The sequence below is a fragment of the Stigmatopora nigra genome, chromosome 19 (assembly GCF_051989575.1).
Source record: "Stigmatopora nigra isolate UIUO_SnigA chromosome 19, RoL_Snig_1.1, whole genome shotgun sequence".
Taxonomy (NCBI): domain Eukaryota; kingdom Metazoa; phylum Chordata; class Actinopteri; order Syngnathiformes; family Syngnathidae; genus Stigmatopora; species Stigmatopora nigra.
Window position 1 is genome coordinate 3325179 of NC_135526.1, and position 16663 is coordinate 3341841.

A 16663-nucleotide genomic window follows, 5' to 3' on the forward strand; every position below is an offset into this window, starting at 1 on the left:
CAGTGTGTTTTCTGTCTGCAATTGAAATCACCGCAAGGCAAAAGCAGCATTGCTTTAACGTCCATTTTGTGTCACGCTCTGCAGGGCGCAGGTACGTGGAAACTGGGACAATTGGCGTGCACTCAGTGATTGCCTCATGGCAGGATGCACCGTGCACGTTCGAGTGCTTTTGAAGACTTTGACAATGGAGGATGTACTTTTGAGTGAATCCGCAAAATCAGAGGTAAGATAACCTTAGATTTGTCCGTGCAGACCATCCAACGCTTTGCTCAATTAGTCTGCAGCCTGGACGCAATACGACCTTAAATGTTTGTTGCCTTTAAAATGTCGCACGGTTCTTCCTACCATTTGTTGCCTGATCAATATAAGTTATGCATTGCAACTTTTGTCCCCACACTCCTTTCACTTGTTCAGGACTTTAAGTCTTAAGGCGACAAATGAGTTATATGGAGTAAATGTTGCAATTTTTTTGAAAATCCCTATCCACAAATCAGTATTTGTCACACTGCCAGCAATAAGCGCCTCATTGTTTGGACTAATTGGACATCTATCACTATTAATGGCAACCAATGAATTTAAAGAAGTTAACAAAGTATGCTGTATGATGTGGTACATCTGGTTAATAGTAAAACAAGCAAAACAAACAAAAACCATTAACAACAAACAACTCTTCCAGTGCCATTGAACATAATAGACATCCAGTAATGTGGCTCTTATGAATCCATTTGCTGCAAGTTTTATTAGCTTTTCAGTATGATATTTAAATGCATGTCTTTATCCATCTGGATTGCTTTATTTTTTTTTCTTGCAGGATGACCCGGTGATGTAACCAGCATGAAGCCCAATTTGAAAGGAATTATGATGCGCCTTCCATTTCTCTTGCGCCATCTTTGCTTCTTGCTCACCTTCCCGATATTGCGTGGCCAATTATTGCAGGAGGCGAGGTCCGGCCAAAGCCTACTACTTTTTACCCAACCCGCTTACAATGCCTCTATCTTTGAGAATTCTGCCGCCAGGACCTATGTCGGAAGCCCAGTCAAAATGGGAATCGTCCTGGGCCGCTCATTTGATATCAAGTTCTCCATCCAGTCTGGCGATAGTGAGGGTATTTTCCAAGTGGAGGACTTTCCCATGGGGGATTTCTGCTTCCTCCGTATTCGAACCAACACCGGTGCCATGCTGAACCGGGAAGTCCAGGACAATTACACTCTAACGGTGAAGGCTTCTGCTCAAGGAAGCTTGGAGGCACTAGCCACCGTCTACATCAAAATTCTGGACACAAACGACCTCCGACCTCTCTTCTCCCCGACCGCCTATTCTTTTACGGTGTCCGAAAGTACCCCCGTGGGCGCCAGCATCGGGCGAGTGACGGCCACGGATGCCGACGTGGGCTCCAATGGTGAGTTCTATTACTTCTTTAAGAGTAAAGAAGATCTTTTCGCCGTGCACCCCACAAGTGGCGTGGTCACACTGACTTGTCGCCCTCCCAAGAGAGAGGAGCGCTTTGAGCTGGAGGTTCAAGTGGTGGACAGAGGGATGAAACTCTATGGGAATAACGACATCAGCAGTACAGCTCGCTTGGTGGTGAGCGTGACGCAAATAAATGAGTTTGCCCCCGTCCTCAGGGCGTTCGCCGTCGTCCCCTCGTGGACTGAGAGTAGCCCGATTTTTGCCAAAGTGATGGTGGAGGATGAAGATGAGGGCGTGGGTGGGTACATAGATTGGGTGTCCATCATTGATGGTGACCCACTTGAACAATTTGCCATTGATCGCTCGCCACTCGTTGCGAATGAGTATTGGGTCAGAGCGTCACAGCAGGTCGACTGGGACAAATATCCCTATGGTTGTAATTTAACCTTTCAGGCAAAAGACAGGGGTGTCCCTCCAAAATTCTCCAATACTCAATTGCTTCAGCTGTTGTTCGCTAAGCCCAAACCGACGCAGGGGAGTTTTGAGAAAGACGTTTATGAAGTGGTGCTGAGTGAAATTGCTCCCCCGGGCACAGTTGTTGAGGTGCTGAGAATCGTGCCAGTTCCCGCGAGTGTCAATTACAGCTTCTGCAGCTTCTCAGAACTAATGTACTTTGATATCAATCCATCCACCGGCGTTATTATGACCTCAAGGCTACTGACAAGGATATCACAGATTTTCATGGAGATGGAAGTGTTAGAGGCTGTCAGCCGGCTGAGAGCAAAGGTCCGGATCACGGTGGAGGACGCTAACGACAACTCCCCAGTGTTCAGCCGCCCGTTTTATGTCGTTTCCATCAATGAAAGTCTGGCCGTCGGCACCGTCGTTCTCATCGCTTCCGCCGCCGATGAAGACAAAGGAGAAAACGGCTATATCACGCACTCTATTATCGGTGAAGCCTCGCTTCCTTTTGCCGTGGATCCCAACACCGGGGAGGTGAGGATTGAGCGAGATCTGGACTTTGAGTCGTCGGAGGAAGTCTACGCATTTGTCATTCGAGCCTCCGACTGGGGGTCGCCCTACAGGAGGGAAAGTGAGGTCAATGTAACGGTCCATTTGATAAATGTAAATGACAACCCGCCTATCTTTGAGAGGGTGTCATGCAGAGGCATGATAGGCTGGGATTTTCCCGTCGATCAGACCATCGTCACCCTGTCAGCCGTGGACATGGACGAACTTGGAATGGTCAAATACGAGGTGGTCTCTGGAAACGAAATGAACTACTTGAATTTAAACGCCGAGTCGGGCGCCTTGTCGTTGACGACATCGTTAGTAGGGGTCAATTTAAAAAGCGGAATGTTTAACCTAAAAGTCATTGCCACAGATGGGGAAATGTCATCGGAGCCCATGTTTGTCAACATATCTGTTGTGAGAGCTTCCACGCCATCCCGGGGGCTCAGCTGCAAGGATACACAAGTGGTCCAGTTGATGGCGGAGAAAATGCTCTCCAAGGCCTCGGCAATGGCTCGAGTGAGACAATTTAACAGGATTCCAGATTTCTTCTCTGTAAACGAACAAGCGCCACAATTCGAGGCTTTGCCCACGAGTATTCTGGTTCGAGAAGACCTTCCACCCGGAGCCAGCGTCTTCCAAGTCAGGGCACGGGATAGCGACAGCGGCTTTAACGGTCGCCTTCTGTTTTCCGTATCCGATGACAGCAAAGAGAACTGTTTGACCGTGGGAATGGAGAGTGGTTTGTTGACCGTCCTGCGGCCGCTTGATCGAGAGCGGACCGACCGCTACTTTCTCAACATCACCGTTTACGACCAAGGGCTTCCCCAGATGTCTGACTGGAGGCTCGTCACCGTTATTGTGGAAGATGCCAATGATAACGATCCACAGTTCACTCAGGACGCCTTCACCGCTTTGGTTGCCGAAAACACCCCGCTGGGTACACGAGTGGTCACCGTTTCCGCCTTTGACAAAGATGCCGGTCAGAATGCGCAGCTGTCCTATGCATTGCTGACCGCCGTCCCTCAGTTTGGCATCGACAGCGAGACCGGTGCCGTGTTTGTGGCTTCTCAACTGGACCGAGAGAGCGTTCCGGCTTTTACATTGAAGATCGAGGTCAAAGACAAGGCCGAAAGAGGGAACAGGAGATCGTCGGTGACCACGTTGAATGTCATTGTGGAAGACGTCAACGATTGTCCGCCGTCCTTCATCCCAAGTTCTTACAACGCCCGAGTTCTGGAAGACCTCCCACCAGGGTCCGTCATCACTTGGGTGCAGGTCCAGGACTCAGACATTGGGTCTGGTGGAGAAGTCCGTTTCTCGCTATTCAATGACTTCAATGGCACGTTTGAGGTATGTGATCCCATCTATTCTTTATCTCTCTGTAATTTGTTGAAGTCAGTGAGAAATTGTTGCAAATCCCTCCAACCCTAAAAAGCATAGAAAATGGATTATTCACCCTGCTTATTTAAATGTTGCTTTTAATGACTTATTCGTGTGTGTGTGCGTGCGTTTGGCAGATGGACGCTACGAGTGGCATACTGCGGATCAGGAGGGAACTTGACTTTGAAAAGCAGCCATTCTATAACCTGACCTTACTCGCTGAGGACCAGGGAGCACCCACCCTCAGCAGCGTCACCTATGTGGAGGTTGAGGTACGCAAATAACCCAGAAACCTTTGGAAAAAAAAAAAAAAAATTGCCTGCCATTGACATTAACAGACGTGCATTTCATTTCGACTGTCAAAAAAGATAAAAACATAAATAACAAATACAAATTATAATGTATTGTTGTTGTTTCTATATGTATATATTAAAATATGAATTAATTTGACAACTTTGATTATATATGAGTTAAAACGATGGATTATTAAGATGGATTGGACATCTAGTACCATCAGTGGCAGCTAGTGAGTTAAGGAGTACAAATTACAAACGCCTCTTTAAAATATTAATGTTTTGACTACTCGCTTTCCAGGTGATGGACGTCAACGAGAATTTGTACGTGCCCTACTTTGCCGACTTTGCCGTGAGAGGCTCTGTGAAGGAGAACTCACGGACGGGCACCAGCGTGCTGGCGCTTGATGCAAAGGACGACGACAAAGGAAGAGACGGTGCCTTGAAGTACTCCATCCGAGGCGGTAGCGGCCTGGGCGCCTTCACTATCGACGAAGACACAGGTTTGACGCTCCGTAGTCAATTAATATCCAATATGAATCATGGGCCTGGTGCAGGATGTTTCCATTTATTTGTAATTGCTGGCTTATTAAAGTCGTGTTGTGTTTTGCAATTCAGCAGCTATGTGATACACAACATCAAGGGGCTTCGTGATTACTTGATTTGTGTGCATGGCACACGCTATTGGAACAGAAGGCATTTTCATGAGACAAGAAAATTCAAATTCACACAGATGGAACAAATAGAATCCCTTCCACCCTAAAAAAAAAAAGAATCAACAGGAACATCTTTTAATTGAGTTTATCATCCAATCCTTTCATATGGATGAGACGTCTGTTTACCAGTGATGTACTCATTTCAATTCATAGCAGAAGAATGAAAAGCGCCATATTATTTAACTTTTAACAGTTGAAATGTGAACACAAGTGACAAACTAGTGACAATCTGACAAGGACTGACAACACACAGTGTTTTAATAGACAGACATGAGCTGATGAGACAATCACAAGTGTCGCACAAGTGGTAGCAATCAGGAGATACATCTGGGTGGGAGAAAGGACAGGTGAACTCAAAGGGCAATCACAAGGACAGGTCACTCAGGGGGAGACAAAAAAAAACAAGAAAACATGTCTAACCCAATGCAACTGATCCAGCAAAAAGATGGAGATGTTAACGTCAAACCGCGTATACTAGATTGGCATTTGCATAACATGACCTGCGTCTGCAAACCCGGATTAAAAGAAATCACGAACCTTCTCATCGACTGCTTGCTCAAAATGCCACGCATGTCTGCACATTGAGTATTTGCATGAAAGTTGAATCTGCAGAAAACGTGCGCTCTGCTATCACAGTTAATTTTCTCCTCCTCCAGCTCTCACTGTTGCCTGTCTTTGTTACGTGCAAATATTCAAAAATTCCTCCCCCTTGACGTGCATACCTACATATTTTCACAACATGAAAATATTTTACTTGTGAAAATGTCTTAAAGTTGATTTGACTAGATATGACATGATGCAGATCAAGTGCAAAACACTGTAAAACAACACAATAGGAAAGATAGAACAATACAATCAGAAAAACATTAGCCGTAAGTATAAAATTCATTCATTCATCATCCAAGCCGCTTATCCTAGGGTTGCAGGAGAGCTAGAGAATATCCCAGCCAACAACAGGCAACAGGCGGTAGGCAGTATACACCCAGAATTGGTTGTCAACCAATCATAGGGCATGTAGAAACAAAACACCATGCATGCACATCTACATTGCATGCTTTTTGGGATGTGGGAGGAAATGGGAGTACCCTAAAAAACTCACAAAGGCATGGGGAGAACATGCAAACTCCACACAGTTAAGGTGAAACCCTACTAGGAATTGAACCCTTGAATTCAGAACTGTAAGGCAGATGTGCTCACCCGTTCTTTTCTAAAATTCAGCACATCCTGATAAAATCAAGTTCTCCACACTATTGATAGTCCTACACAAGTCCAGCAATTCACACTTATAAAATATACACTTAGAAGCGCTTTCATTTTGACACTTGCGCAAGGTCAAAGAGAACTTTATTATCCCCTCGGGGGGGAACTTTGTCGCAGTGGCAGCTTTGCACATTGCCATCAAACAAACCACCTCCACAACAACAACAACAACAAAAAAATGCCATAACGCATGGCTAGCCTGGTGTTATTTATAAGGAGCGTCTGCTCACGTAAAACCAGCTGCCGTGAGGACTTCTTCGTGTCGGTGAAGCGATAACAATCATCGTCGGGAAGACTCATAAAATCAAGTGTGGTTAGGATAGCCACTAGATTCTCATGTCTTGTGCAGGTCTTCGGCATCCACCGAAGGCTGCCGCTGACCTTTTAACTAGGCTAATTAGTATTGAATGGCCAGTCACAGGAGGACAATCAATGGACACACACAAACACACATACAAGTCCTTTTGGCTCTGGTTTGCGTGCTCAACATGGCCACCCTTGTTGTACTATTTGAGTAGTGCATAGCCTTTGGTGCACTTTGACAAGCTGATCTGCAATTTTTCTATTTAAATTCAATCCAATAGGAATATTTATTCAAAACAGTGAAAGGGAAATCAAAACAAAGTGTTGTATTATTCAAATTAGTAAAAAAAAAGTATGCATAACACACTTAATTGTATGAATAATATCAATTAGAATAGGGATGAGTAATTTTATTGTCATAATGCAAAAGTGCAGATATTTAAATTACAGGGAAAAATATATAGAAAAGATGACAGTAAATGCTAAATACATGCATATATATAAAGCTAAAAAGTACAAATATCCACAAAATATGTAAATTCTACTGAATAAAATGAATTAGAACTCACACATACAAAATAACATTTCCTTCTTTCCACTTTTTATGTAAATCAAAAAAAGTTTCAAGTTATTTACTGTCTTTTCTTTTTAAATATAAAAAAAACACACAAATGAAAGATAAAAACAGGTCCTTTAGATTATTAAAACTGTAAGGAATGAGTTGCACACCCCTTGCTGTACTTTGTGCAGCAAGAAGAAATATGAAGTTACTTTTTTAAAGTTTAAGATGTTTTCTGATACCCTGCAGTAATGTGTAACGATGCGCGCCTCTGTTATGTACCTTAACATTACAAAGTCAGCCAGGCGCAAAGTAAGATAGAAAGTCAGGCCGAAATTATTATGGGGGAGGTCTGGGCGAGCACCCGTGGGTGCAGAAAGTGAAAGAAGATTGCTAGGGAGTGCAGAGAAAGAAGATATCTTATTCCAATGCTTACTTATTTATTTTTTTTACATCTCTTTGATGTATTTCATAGCCCTGGTCTATACTGTTCTCTTGAAAGAAAAGTCAGTGTTTGTTATTTTCTGAAAAGACTCCCATTGGAAGTATTACCTTGTTTTTATTTATTTAATGTTGGAGACTCAAATCGATTTCAAATGGGAGGTTTGGCTGACAATGTGAGAGATGTGTTATGCATTTTTTTGACTAGGAGTTCAAATGGAATAAGTGTCAATTGCTGTCCATGGCAACAAGTAAGGCAATGAGTTAATATCATTGTCATAGATTTGGGCTTGGTGATATGGCCAATTGTGTTTTATTTTTATTTATTTTTTTAGGTATGGCGCCATGCCTCCTAATTCATATGAATTGGACGCCTATCCTTGTCAAAAGCAGTTAAATTGTATTCAATAGTATTTAAAAAAAAACTACTTTAGGGTGTTTGGGAAGTCTTAACTAATTGAATTACTTTTATCAAAATCTTTATTCGCTTATTTTACTATTCACTTCAAATTATATAAATAATCAAACACTCATCCATACCGCTTATCCTCACAAGGGTCACGCCAACATTCTTTAGAAGGTCCAACCAGCCTACCATGCATGTATTTGGGTTAGGCTCAATTATTCCAATTACTGCAATTAATATTTCATTTAATCATCTGCAATAAAAATTCAAATTAATATATAACATCGATTTTACTCCCTGGCTTGAATGTTTTTCTAATCGCATAATATTAGCAAGGGACTTTGATCGTAATCGTAAATTGAAAATCCCCATTTTTTTTTATTCTGAGACGTTGTCAAAGACCCTTGAACACTAGCCTTATTTCCCCCACTATATTATTCATCATGACCACCCCAGCGTTTGTTTTATTTGCCGTTTCTACTCATTTTCATTCCGCTTTTGTTACGTTGCGGACATATCGATCGAAAGCAAACAGCACATCCGCCGTCTGCTCACGTCCAACCAATTTCCCCGAGTCTTTGCACCCCCCCAAACCCCACCTTGGCGTGAAAGGCCGGTCTTATCTTTACCCTTTTGAGATGACTCACTCCTCCCCATGTGTGAGCAATGCAAAGATCTTCCTCCACTTCCTCGTGAGAAAATTGGTATTCCCGTCACCTGGGGAGCGTGCCTCCTCGTTACTCCGACTTAGCGAGCTGTTTTAACGTGCTCTAAGCTTGGTCTCCAAATCTGACCCGTGACCGATTGGGGGGGAAAAAATGCGGCAACACCTCAGTTTGTCATGGACCGCGTTATTTACGGTGAAAATGAAGTCTGTCATGTCACATTTGTATCATATTGGCAGGCTTATTCACTAGTTCAAAGAGCTTTTTTTATTTTTTTCAAAAAGCCGGGTAGCTCCCACTCTTCCGCCACTTCACTTCCCCTCTCTCTCTCTTGACAGAAATGGGATGCACTCTGAAAGGGACAAAGTCAAGGACAAGCTTACAAGAGTGCGTTGCCGCCGCCGACAAAAACACTCTTTATAGATTGCCCCCAAATGCCCCTCTTGTCATTAACTTTTTCAGCGCCATCGACAATGAAAGTCGTCCGATGGTGCGACTCTTTTTCGCTTTCTGATGAGAATTTAAAGGATTTATCACAACTACACATGTAATCCATTTTGAACGAATGCCAACCCTCCCACTTCAAATAGATTGAATGTCTAGAGCCAATAGGAATCAGACTCAGACATCAGAAATCAAAATAATATATGTAGTGAAAATTAAAAATGGGTTTTTCAACTTTGAGTGGGGCTAAGGCAGATTAGAAAAGGAAGACTAATTAGAATCTAATTTCATTACAAAGACCTTTCTTTGGCTTCTCTGGGTGGATTTGTCATCACAATATTGTCAGCTACCATTTTTAACATCTCTTGCATTAGAATTTCTGCTCTAAAATGGCAGGTTGTTGAAGATGAATCCCAAAACACACTCAATTATGGTTAGGATGCCACAGCCAGAATTGTTGGGGAAAAAGTGGGCATTGCCTGTTGCGTTATTTTTGATAGAATAACTACTATAAAAGGGTTTAAGGATGAAATATCAGAGTGTCAAATGTGTTGTGTACATATAAAATTACTTTGGTGCAGTCATTTTCTTTTATTTTTTGACATTTCTTAAGACTTAACTTTGATCAAAAAGCTTTTGTTCTTACTAACTCAAGCAAAGGCTGTGCGTCAGGGGGCCTCATTTCAATGCAAAGTCTGGCATGGCCAGCAGAGTAGACAGTCAGTCCATTAAGAGGTCACACCAGAGCTGTCAACTCCTCATCTTACTTGAGGCCAATGACACGTCGTGTTTGTGTATGTGTGTGTTTGTGTATGTGTGTGTGGGTGGATGGGTGACACAATTGGTGTTGGCACAAAAGTGGCAGTTCAAGGTGACCGCAACTAATGGCCCTGATGCCCTTTATTTATGTTCTTCTTCCAATGGTTATTGCAAAGTGATTACATTCTGACAACAACAGATTCAATTTGGAAGGCAATTGTCCTGAATGAACTCTGCAATATCTGACATTGGAATGCTTGTAATTGGTTGGAAGTGAGTGAGTGTGACTCTCTCAAATACCTCTAAATAGTGTCAAATTGGGTAATTTAAGGAGGGGAAAGTGGAATTTGTGAGGGGGAGGAAAATGGTTCAAAAGATTTTACATGGAAATTATGCACAAGACTGAAAATGGGAAGTATTGTGTGATTTGGGAAGTTGTGAATTTTGAAAATGGGAAAATAGCTTTAATTTAAATCCTGAATGAGCTGATGTGTTACAAATTGGGATTCCAATACAACCCCTTTTAATTTATAGTCTTAAATGTTAAAATATGGACTTAATAGAAAATAAATACAAAAGTTAGTGAATCAATTCCGCTTTAGTGGTGGTATGATTGCGCTTGTTAATGGTTGTCTATCTCTGTGTGCCCTACGATTGACTGGTGACCAATCTTGGGTGTTATAAGTCTTTCACCTGGAGCTTTGCCAGGATAAGGGGTACGAGGGATGAATAAATAAAAACGTAAAATTGTGAAAAATCAACATTTTCATCCGCTCAACCAAATCGACGTAATATGTCTTAAGCTAATGCCCACAATCGAAAACTCCCAATATGACCATGACGGTGCCTCTGTCGACCGTAAAAGGCATGAGACGCACATGGAAATGTATCTTTGCTGATGGCCGACAATGCGGGTCTAAAGGTTTGCGTCCCCTGGGAAATTACACTCAAATTGTTTCCCTCTTTGGGAATGAAAGCCTCTTTGCCACAAGCTCACACACACACACACACACACACCTGATTGTTATACGTACCCTCTGGAATGAATGTCTTTTCTCCCACAGGAGTGATTTACACAGCAGGCGTCCTGGACTGTGAAAGCAAGGACTCCTATTGGTTGACTGTGTACGCCACAGACAGAGGGGTCACGCCGCTGTCGGCTTCCGTCGAGGTCTTCATCCAGGTGGGTTGCACCAGCTCCGCATAACAATTGGAGTATTGCAATGCCAGGTGCACACTTTATGTACTGTATGCACATTAGAATGTTGTCCTTTTGTAGAGATAATACAATATTTACTTGGAGAAAACATAGGCGCTGAATTATAACTGGATCATATGTACAGAAGTCAATTTCTGACACTAGAGAGAACATTTTTAATAGTATTTTTTCCAAAATGTGTCAAATTCAGTGGCCCAGTGGTTAGTGCATTTCTGAATGGTATTTTTTTGCAGCCGAATTTTGATCCTGAAATATTTTATGTTAGTATTTTGATGCCGATAATATTTCGGCATTAGACATTCAAATCAAACTAAAGTCATTGAAATTCTTGGCAGAAGGACGGAAAAAGCCACAAACGCAGAGCGAAAGAGTTAAACAGAATAAACATGACCAGTTTGTAAGAATTTGTTGAGCGGCGATGTTGTTATTGCCTCTGGGGGACTGATTGGTCGCACACACCAGCGTACCGAAACATGAAGTTTAATCAGACGCAGGTGCTCCTCAATTACCCGCTCGAGCGTATCGCCACCATGTCGCTGGCAGCCCATGCTCGTAAATATTGCAGGCATTTGGTGTGCACACCCAGGCTGTGGAGACCCTCAATTGCAATGGCATGCTGTTGATCGTATATCATTTGACTTTGACCTTTTTCCCTAATCCTCAATCATAATCATACATGCTATTTCATGTCTTTCAATTAATCTAGTTGTAATGTTGATCTCTTCAAATATGGCCTGTAAACTTTAATAATTTGCATTACATATGAAAATAACAATGGGAATATAATCTGATTTTTAAAACAAAAAAAAGAAATGTTATTCTCATTTTCTCCTTTTTCGGTTCATATTTTCCAAAAACTATTTATATTATTTTTATGATCGTTTAATTTAAAAATTTCAGATTTTTTGTTATTTTTTTTCCATTGATTATTCTTATCTTTCTTTCCTTGTATTATTATTATGATTCCCCATTGTTTTTTTATTTGTTTAATGTAAAGTCTTCAACCAAAGGGATTAAATTTGACATTTATTCCATCAGTGGAGGCAATTAGATCATTTTCCAATTTATTTGAATTAAAAAACAAACACCATAAAACAGTATTGGACACCATTTATAGCATCTCCTCTCATCAGGTGGAGGACGTGAACGACAACGCGCCTCTCACTTCGGACCCCATCTACCACCCATCGGTGATGGAGAACTCCCCCAAGGACATGTCGGTTATCCGCATTCAGGCGCAGGACCCCGACCTTACCGCCACGCCCAGCCGCCTCAGCTATCGCATCACTGCAGGAAACCCGCAGAACTTTTTCTACATTAATCCAAAGACAGGTCAGTTGAATACTTTACACTGGAAGGATTGACTGACATGTCTTTTAATGTTGAGTTTGATTTATTTCATGAATTGAAAAACATCAAATTTGCCTCATTTTAAAGTCAATACATACTTCATATGATGATCAGAAATGCTGTCATTTCAATAATCCTTAATTGTAGCAGCCTAGTTGGCAGACATAACAGTCTTCTAAATAAAACCATAACTACAATTTGGCCAAAAATCTTTTTAATACCCCTTATTGTTTTTGCTGCTATTATCTCTTGCTCATCCACATCCTTTAACAATGTCTCATCCTCCTGATAAGTGTCTTTTTTACCGCGTCCCGGTTCTGTCTCCCAACCGGGATCCTATTAAGCCGACAGATTGAGATGATAGGTGTGTGTTATCGCAGTACGACGGGACTTTTGTGCAGATCTGGGAATCCCAGAACTTTCCTGGTGTCCCGCTCCAATCTGATTGATGTGCACCGTTCGACCCATTCACTTTGATTTGTGTTGTGTGTGAGTGTGTGTGTGTGTGTGCGAGTTGTGTGTAGCCAAGCACAGAACAAGATTGAAGCACAGCTCTTTGCTATAGGAGCACCAGCAGCCTCTGCCCCCACCACCAAATGCACTTACAACACCCCCTACACCCACACACACCCACACAAACGCATACACACACTTTCCTAGTTTTCATCCATGGCAGGGGGAGCAAACATACCAGATGAGTGTTGACACAAGGGCCAAGACGAAGGAAAGTGGAATTGTGGGAGTGCGTGCTTGTGTCTTTGGAGGAATATATTTGCATTCTGACTTGTGTGTGTGTGTGTGTGTGTGTGTGTGTGTGTGTGTGTGTGATTACGGTGAGCGTTTATGACGTGATTATGCTAGCGTGCAGTTTGTATCTCTGATCCTCTCAAGGTGACACTTTCATATTTGCACTTACGTGTGTGTGACGGAAACATGCGTGCTTCCACTTCATAACATTCTAAAACACCCACCCACCCACACCAATTTATCTGAGAGATACTAATCTTTGTGTCTTAATTCCGCAGTCATTAACTCACTGTATATATGTCCTTCTGCTGTTCATATCAATGATTTTATCACTAATAATAGACATCCATTTGTTCATTCCCAGTTTAAATCGATGGGACATTTATCATCCTTAATGGTATTGAAAGAGTTAAATAAATTAATTGAATTTCATTACAGCATGAGTTTATTAGCTTTTTTAATGCATATTCAATAAAACTATGAAACTACTAGAAATGTTGAAATCTAAAGGAGGGATCAATGTGCTTTCACAGATAGACTTGATTAGATTTTTGAGGAGGATTAGTATGTAAATTCTCTATGCCTCTAGAATGTTAATGCCTTTGGTCAAATGGCTGCAATATTCATTCCTTTTCATTTATTATCCATCCTCGTTAAAGGACTTTAAAAGACAGACTACCCCCTAGACTGGTCGCCAGTTAGCTGTAGGGCAAATAGAGATACTAAAAACCCTACATACTACTATACTGCCATCAGTGTAGTATGGGGCAAAGAAATAATTACACATTATAATCAGAATCTATTATGTGAGGTTATCTCCGATTTATCTCTTTGCTATATACACAATCATGATGAATTCAAACATAATATGTGGTGGTGTTTTTATTAAAAAAAGATCATATTCAGTGGTACCATTACTTACGAATTCCTCTACATCAAGATTAGCCATGAGATTAACTACTATTAATCACATTGTCATACACATTGACTCATTGATTCATTCATTTTCTGAACTGCTTCATCCTCACAAGAGCTGTGGGGACATGCATATCTTTGGAAATTGGGAGGGTAACTGGAGAAAACCCACGGAGGCTCGGGGAGAACATGCAAAAACTGCACACTGCAGGACCGACCTGGTATCAAACTCAGGGGTCCAGAATTGTGAGGCCAAAGTCCACTAATAATATTAATAAACCTATTTATATTCACACTCATGTTTTTATGAGGTCTCTGTGAGCCTGTTCAGTGTTGCCAGTCCATTCAGTGTTGGGCAACTTCACGCACAATTGGGCCGTTTTAAAAGACTAGGCAGGAGGGAACTGCATTGGACGCTTGGTAAATTTGCTCCTTTTGACTGAATTCGGCAGTTTCCGAGGAACTCTTCTGTTTTATTTTTGATAGTTAAACTTTCATTGGTGGTGGGAGTGGTCAGTAGGTCGGCCTCACGGCTCTGGGGTCCTGGGTGGGTTTCCTCCGGGTACTCTGGTTTCCTCCCACGCACTAAATTGCCCCTAGGAGTCAGCTAGGATAGGCTCCAGCACCCTCCCGTGACCTTAATGAGATGAGACGAGATCAGACATGCCACAAATTGGCAAAAGAAGACTCATTTTGTCTAAATTAAATTCTCAAATCACTTCCTATTGTGTCCTTAGTGCCAAGATCCTATCAGATTATGTAAATACAAGACTTTGGCTGGAGTACAAAAATAAGGCAAATGCCTTAAACAGGTTAACAGAAAATAACAACAATGTGGCATACATTCTGTACCTTTTACACATTTACTGATATTGACAGATGTCCGATTCATTTTGACCATTCAGTGATAAGCAATGAGTTAACTCCTTCATAGCCATTGATGAAGACATGCATCCAATTAGGTGGCCACTTATTAAAAAAAACATTTTTCTGCTCGTATATCACTTTAAGATGTATTTTACTGCTGGTTTGAAGTGACAGGGTTTGCAGATCAAATGGCTTTTCGACATTTTTTGCCGACAAATTGTCATCATGGTTCTCTTTTGTTTGACTGGCAGGTTTGATCACCACAACGGCGAGGAAGCTGGACCGAGAACAGCAGTCTGAACACTTCCTGGAGGTAACATACGAACGGCGTAGGGACTCCGGGCCTTGGGGTCTGGTTTGTTTATCGTTGGTCGCCACCTGCCACGCTGCACGCATAGCAGAGGACGAGGCAGACACGAAGTCCCTCGGGTCCCCCTTAGGACACTGATGAATGGCTCCAAGTTGGGGTAGAGCGCGGGGATTTCTTAAACGTAATCGTTCATCATCTTTTATCTCTTCCACTCGGGCCAGTGAGAACTTTGTATGTGTGGGAGGATGTGTGAGTGTTAGATAAGTGCAGACACCGGGCGTCCAGATAGAGCCGCGATTAGCATTCCTGCCATGGCTACCGCATGCAGATGAAGCAGATATAATCGTGGCTTATCCACTTCACAGGGAAAACTTTATCCCTGTCGAGACTTTCTTCACTATTTATTAACTACTATAATGAAATGAAATATAATCTCCAAGACATCCCCCCCAATCCCTGTATCTCATTCAAAGATACCTCAGCCTCAACGCCGTGAGAAGATGCCAGGGAAGACAATAAATTAGTATACGCTGCCTTCATTAGGTAGACAATTTAAGGAAATCCAATACAAGAGCTGGTAAAATAGTTTAGCATTTTCAAAGACAGCTTTAAGACATCAGTACACCCTAGAGCTGTTATTTGAAAAAGATGAATTGGTTTCTCTCATCAATGTGAAATTTGGTTAGGACCTTCCTCGGTGGAGTTTGGATGCTTCCCCAGGTCTTGTGTGGGTTTTCCCCGTGTACTTTTCCTCCCACATCCCCAAAACACAAATTTTTCACTGGATTTCCCATCACATAACTGGTTTAAAATGCATTTTATTTACTAAATTATCTTTCAGTGCCAGAGATATTAAAATGACATTGTTTATCATGCTGGGATTCACCCAAAAAGTCTCCAAAAGCCATGTCAAAGAGATTCAAGAAGCCTGTGGAACACAACAATGCAAAGTGTGGTGGTGAATTTAGATGACTCCACCATCCAACATAACTCTTTATTTATTTATTTTTTCAAAAAATTCTCTCTCTGATGCCAGGTAAACATAGCAAGATTAAACGAGCGTGTCTATCATAAGTAAAACACCACGAAAAAGTCTCGGGAAAAACAAAGCCTCAAATGAACATAGAGTAAGTCAGCCTTATTTCCCCCATTGCATTTGGAATATAAGCAAAACTTTAAAGTTAGTAGCACGACATATAATTTCAACATTTAGATTAGTCATCCCCTACAGCTAAAAAGCACAGGTGTCAAAGTGGCCGGAGGGGCAAAATTTGGCTTGCCACATCTGTTTGTGCATTCTGTGAATGTAAATTATGTGTATGCTAAAATTCAACTGAAGATTCTAGATAGTTAGTGTTTCACATAACCCTCATAAATTCCTATCAGTGGTCAGAGAGAACAAAAATACATGTGTAAAATATACTTGAGTATAAATTGCAGGTTTAGCCAAAATTATGACAAAAAGTGTGATTTATCATCCAGAAAATATGATAAATAATCAGTTGGAAATAGGCTCTCCATCTGCAGTCTGCAGTGTGAGTGCCAGTTTGTGCAGTTTTGTCTGGCAGGGATTGTAATTAAGACTTCCACCAGCAGTCAGGCAGC

At 41.8% G+C, this 16663-nt stretch overlaps 1 protein-coding gene across 3 annotated transcripts in view; it reads left to right on the plus strand.

Moving 5' to 3' along the window:
• Nucleotides 1–16663, plus strand: part of fat3b (FAT atypical cadherin 3b) — a 48659-nt gene that overhangs the window by 1021 nt on the left and 30975 nt on the right. For all 3 annotated transcript variants that reach the window (XR_013329728.1, XM_077739826.1, XM_077739825.1), the window contains exons 2-8: nt 85–223; nt 812–3774; nt 3942–4076; nt 4399–4600; nt 10715–10833; nt 12003–12201; nt 15000–15061. Coding sequence is in view for 2 of the 3 variants with exons in the window: in XM_077739826.1 (XP_077595952.1) it covers nt 835–3774; nt 3942–4076; nt 4399–4600; nt 10715–10833; nt 12003–12201; nt 15000–15061 (3657 nt within the window). In the remaining variant the exon portion in view is untranslated. The remainder of the gene's footprint in view (nt 1–84; nt 224–811; nt 3775–3941; nt 4077–4398; nt 4601–10714; nt 10834–12002; nt 12202–14999; nt 15062–16663) is intronic.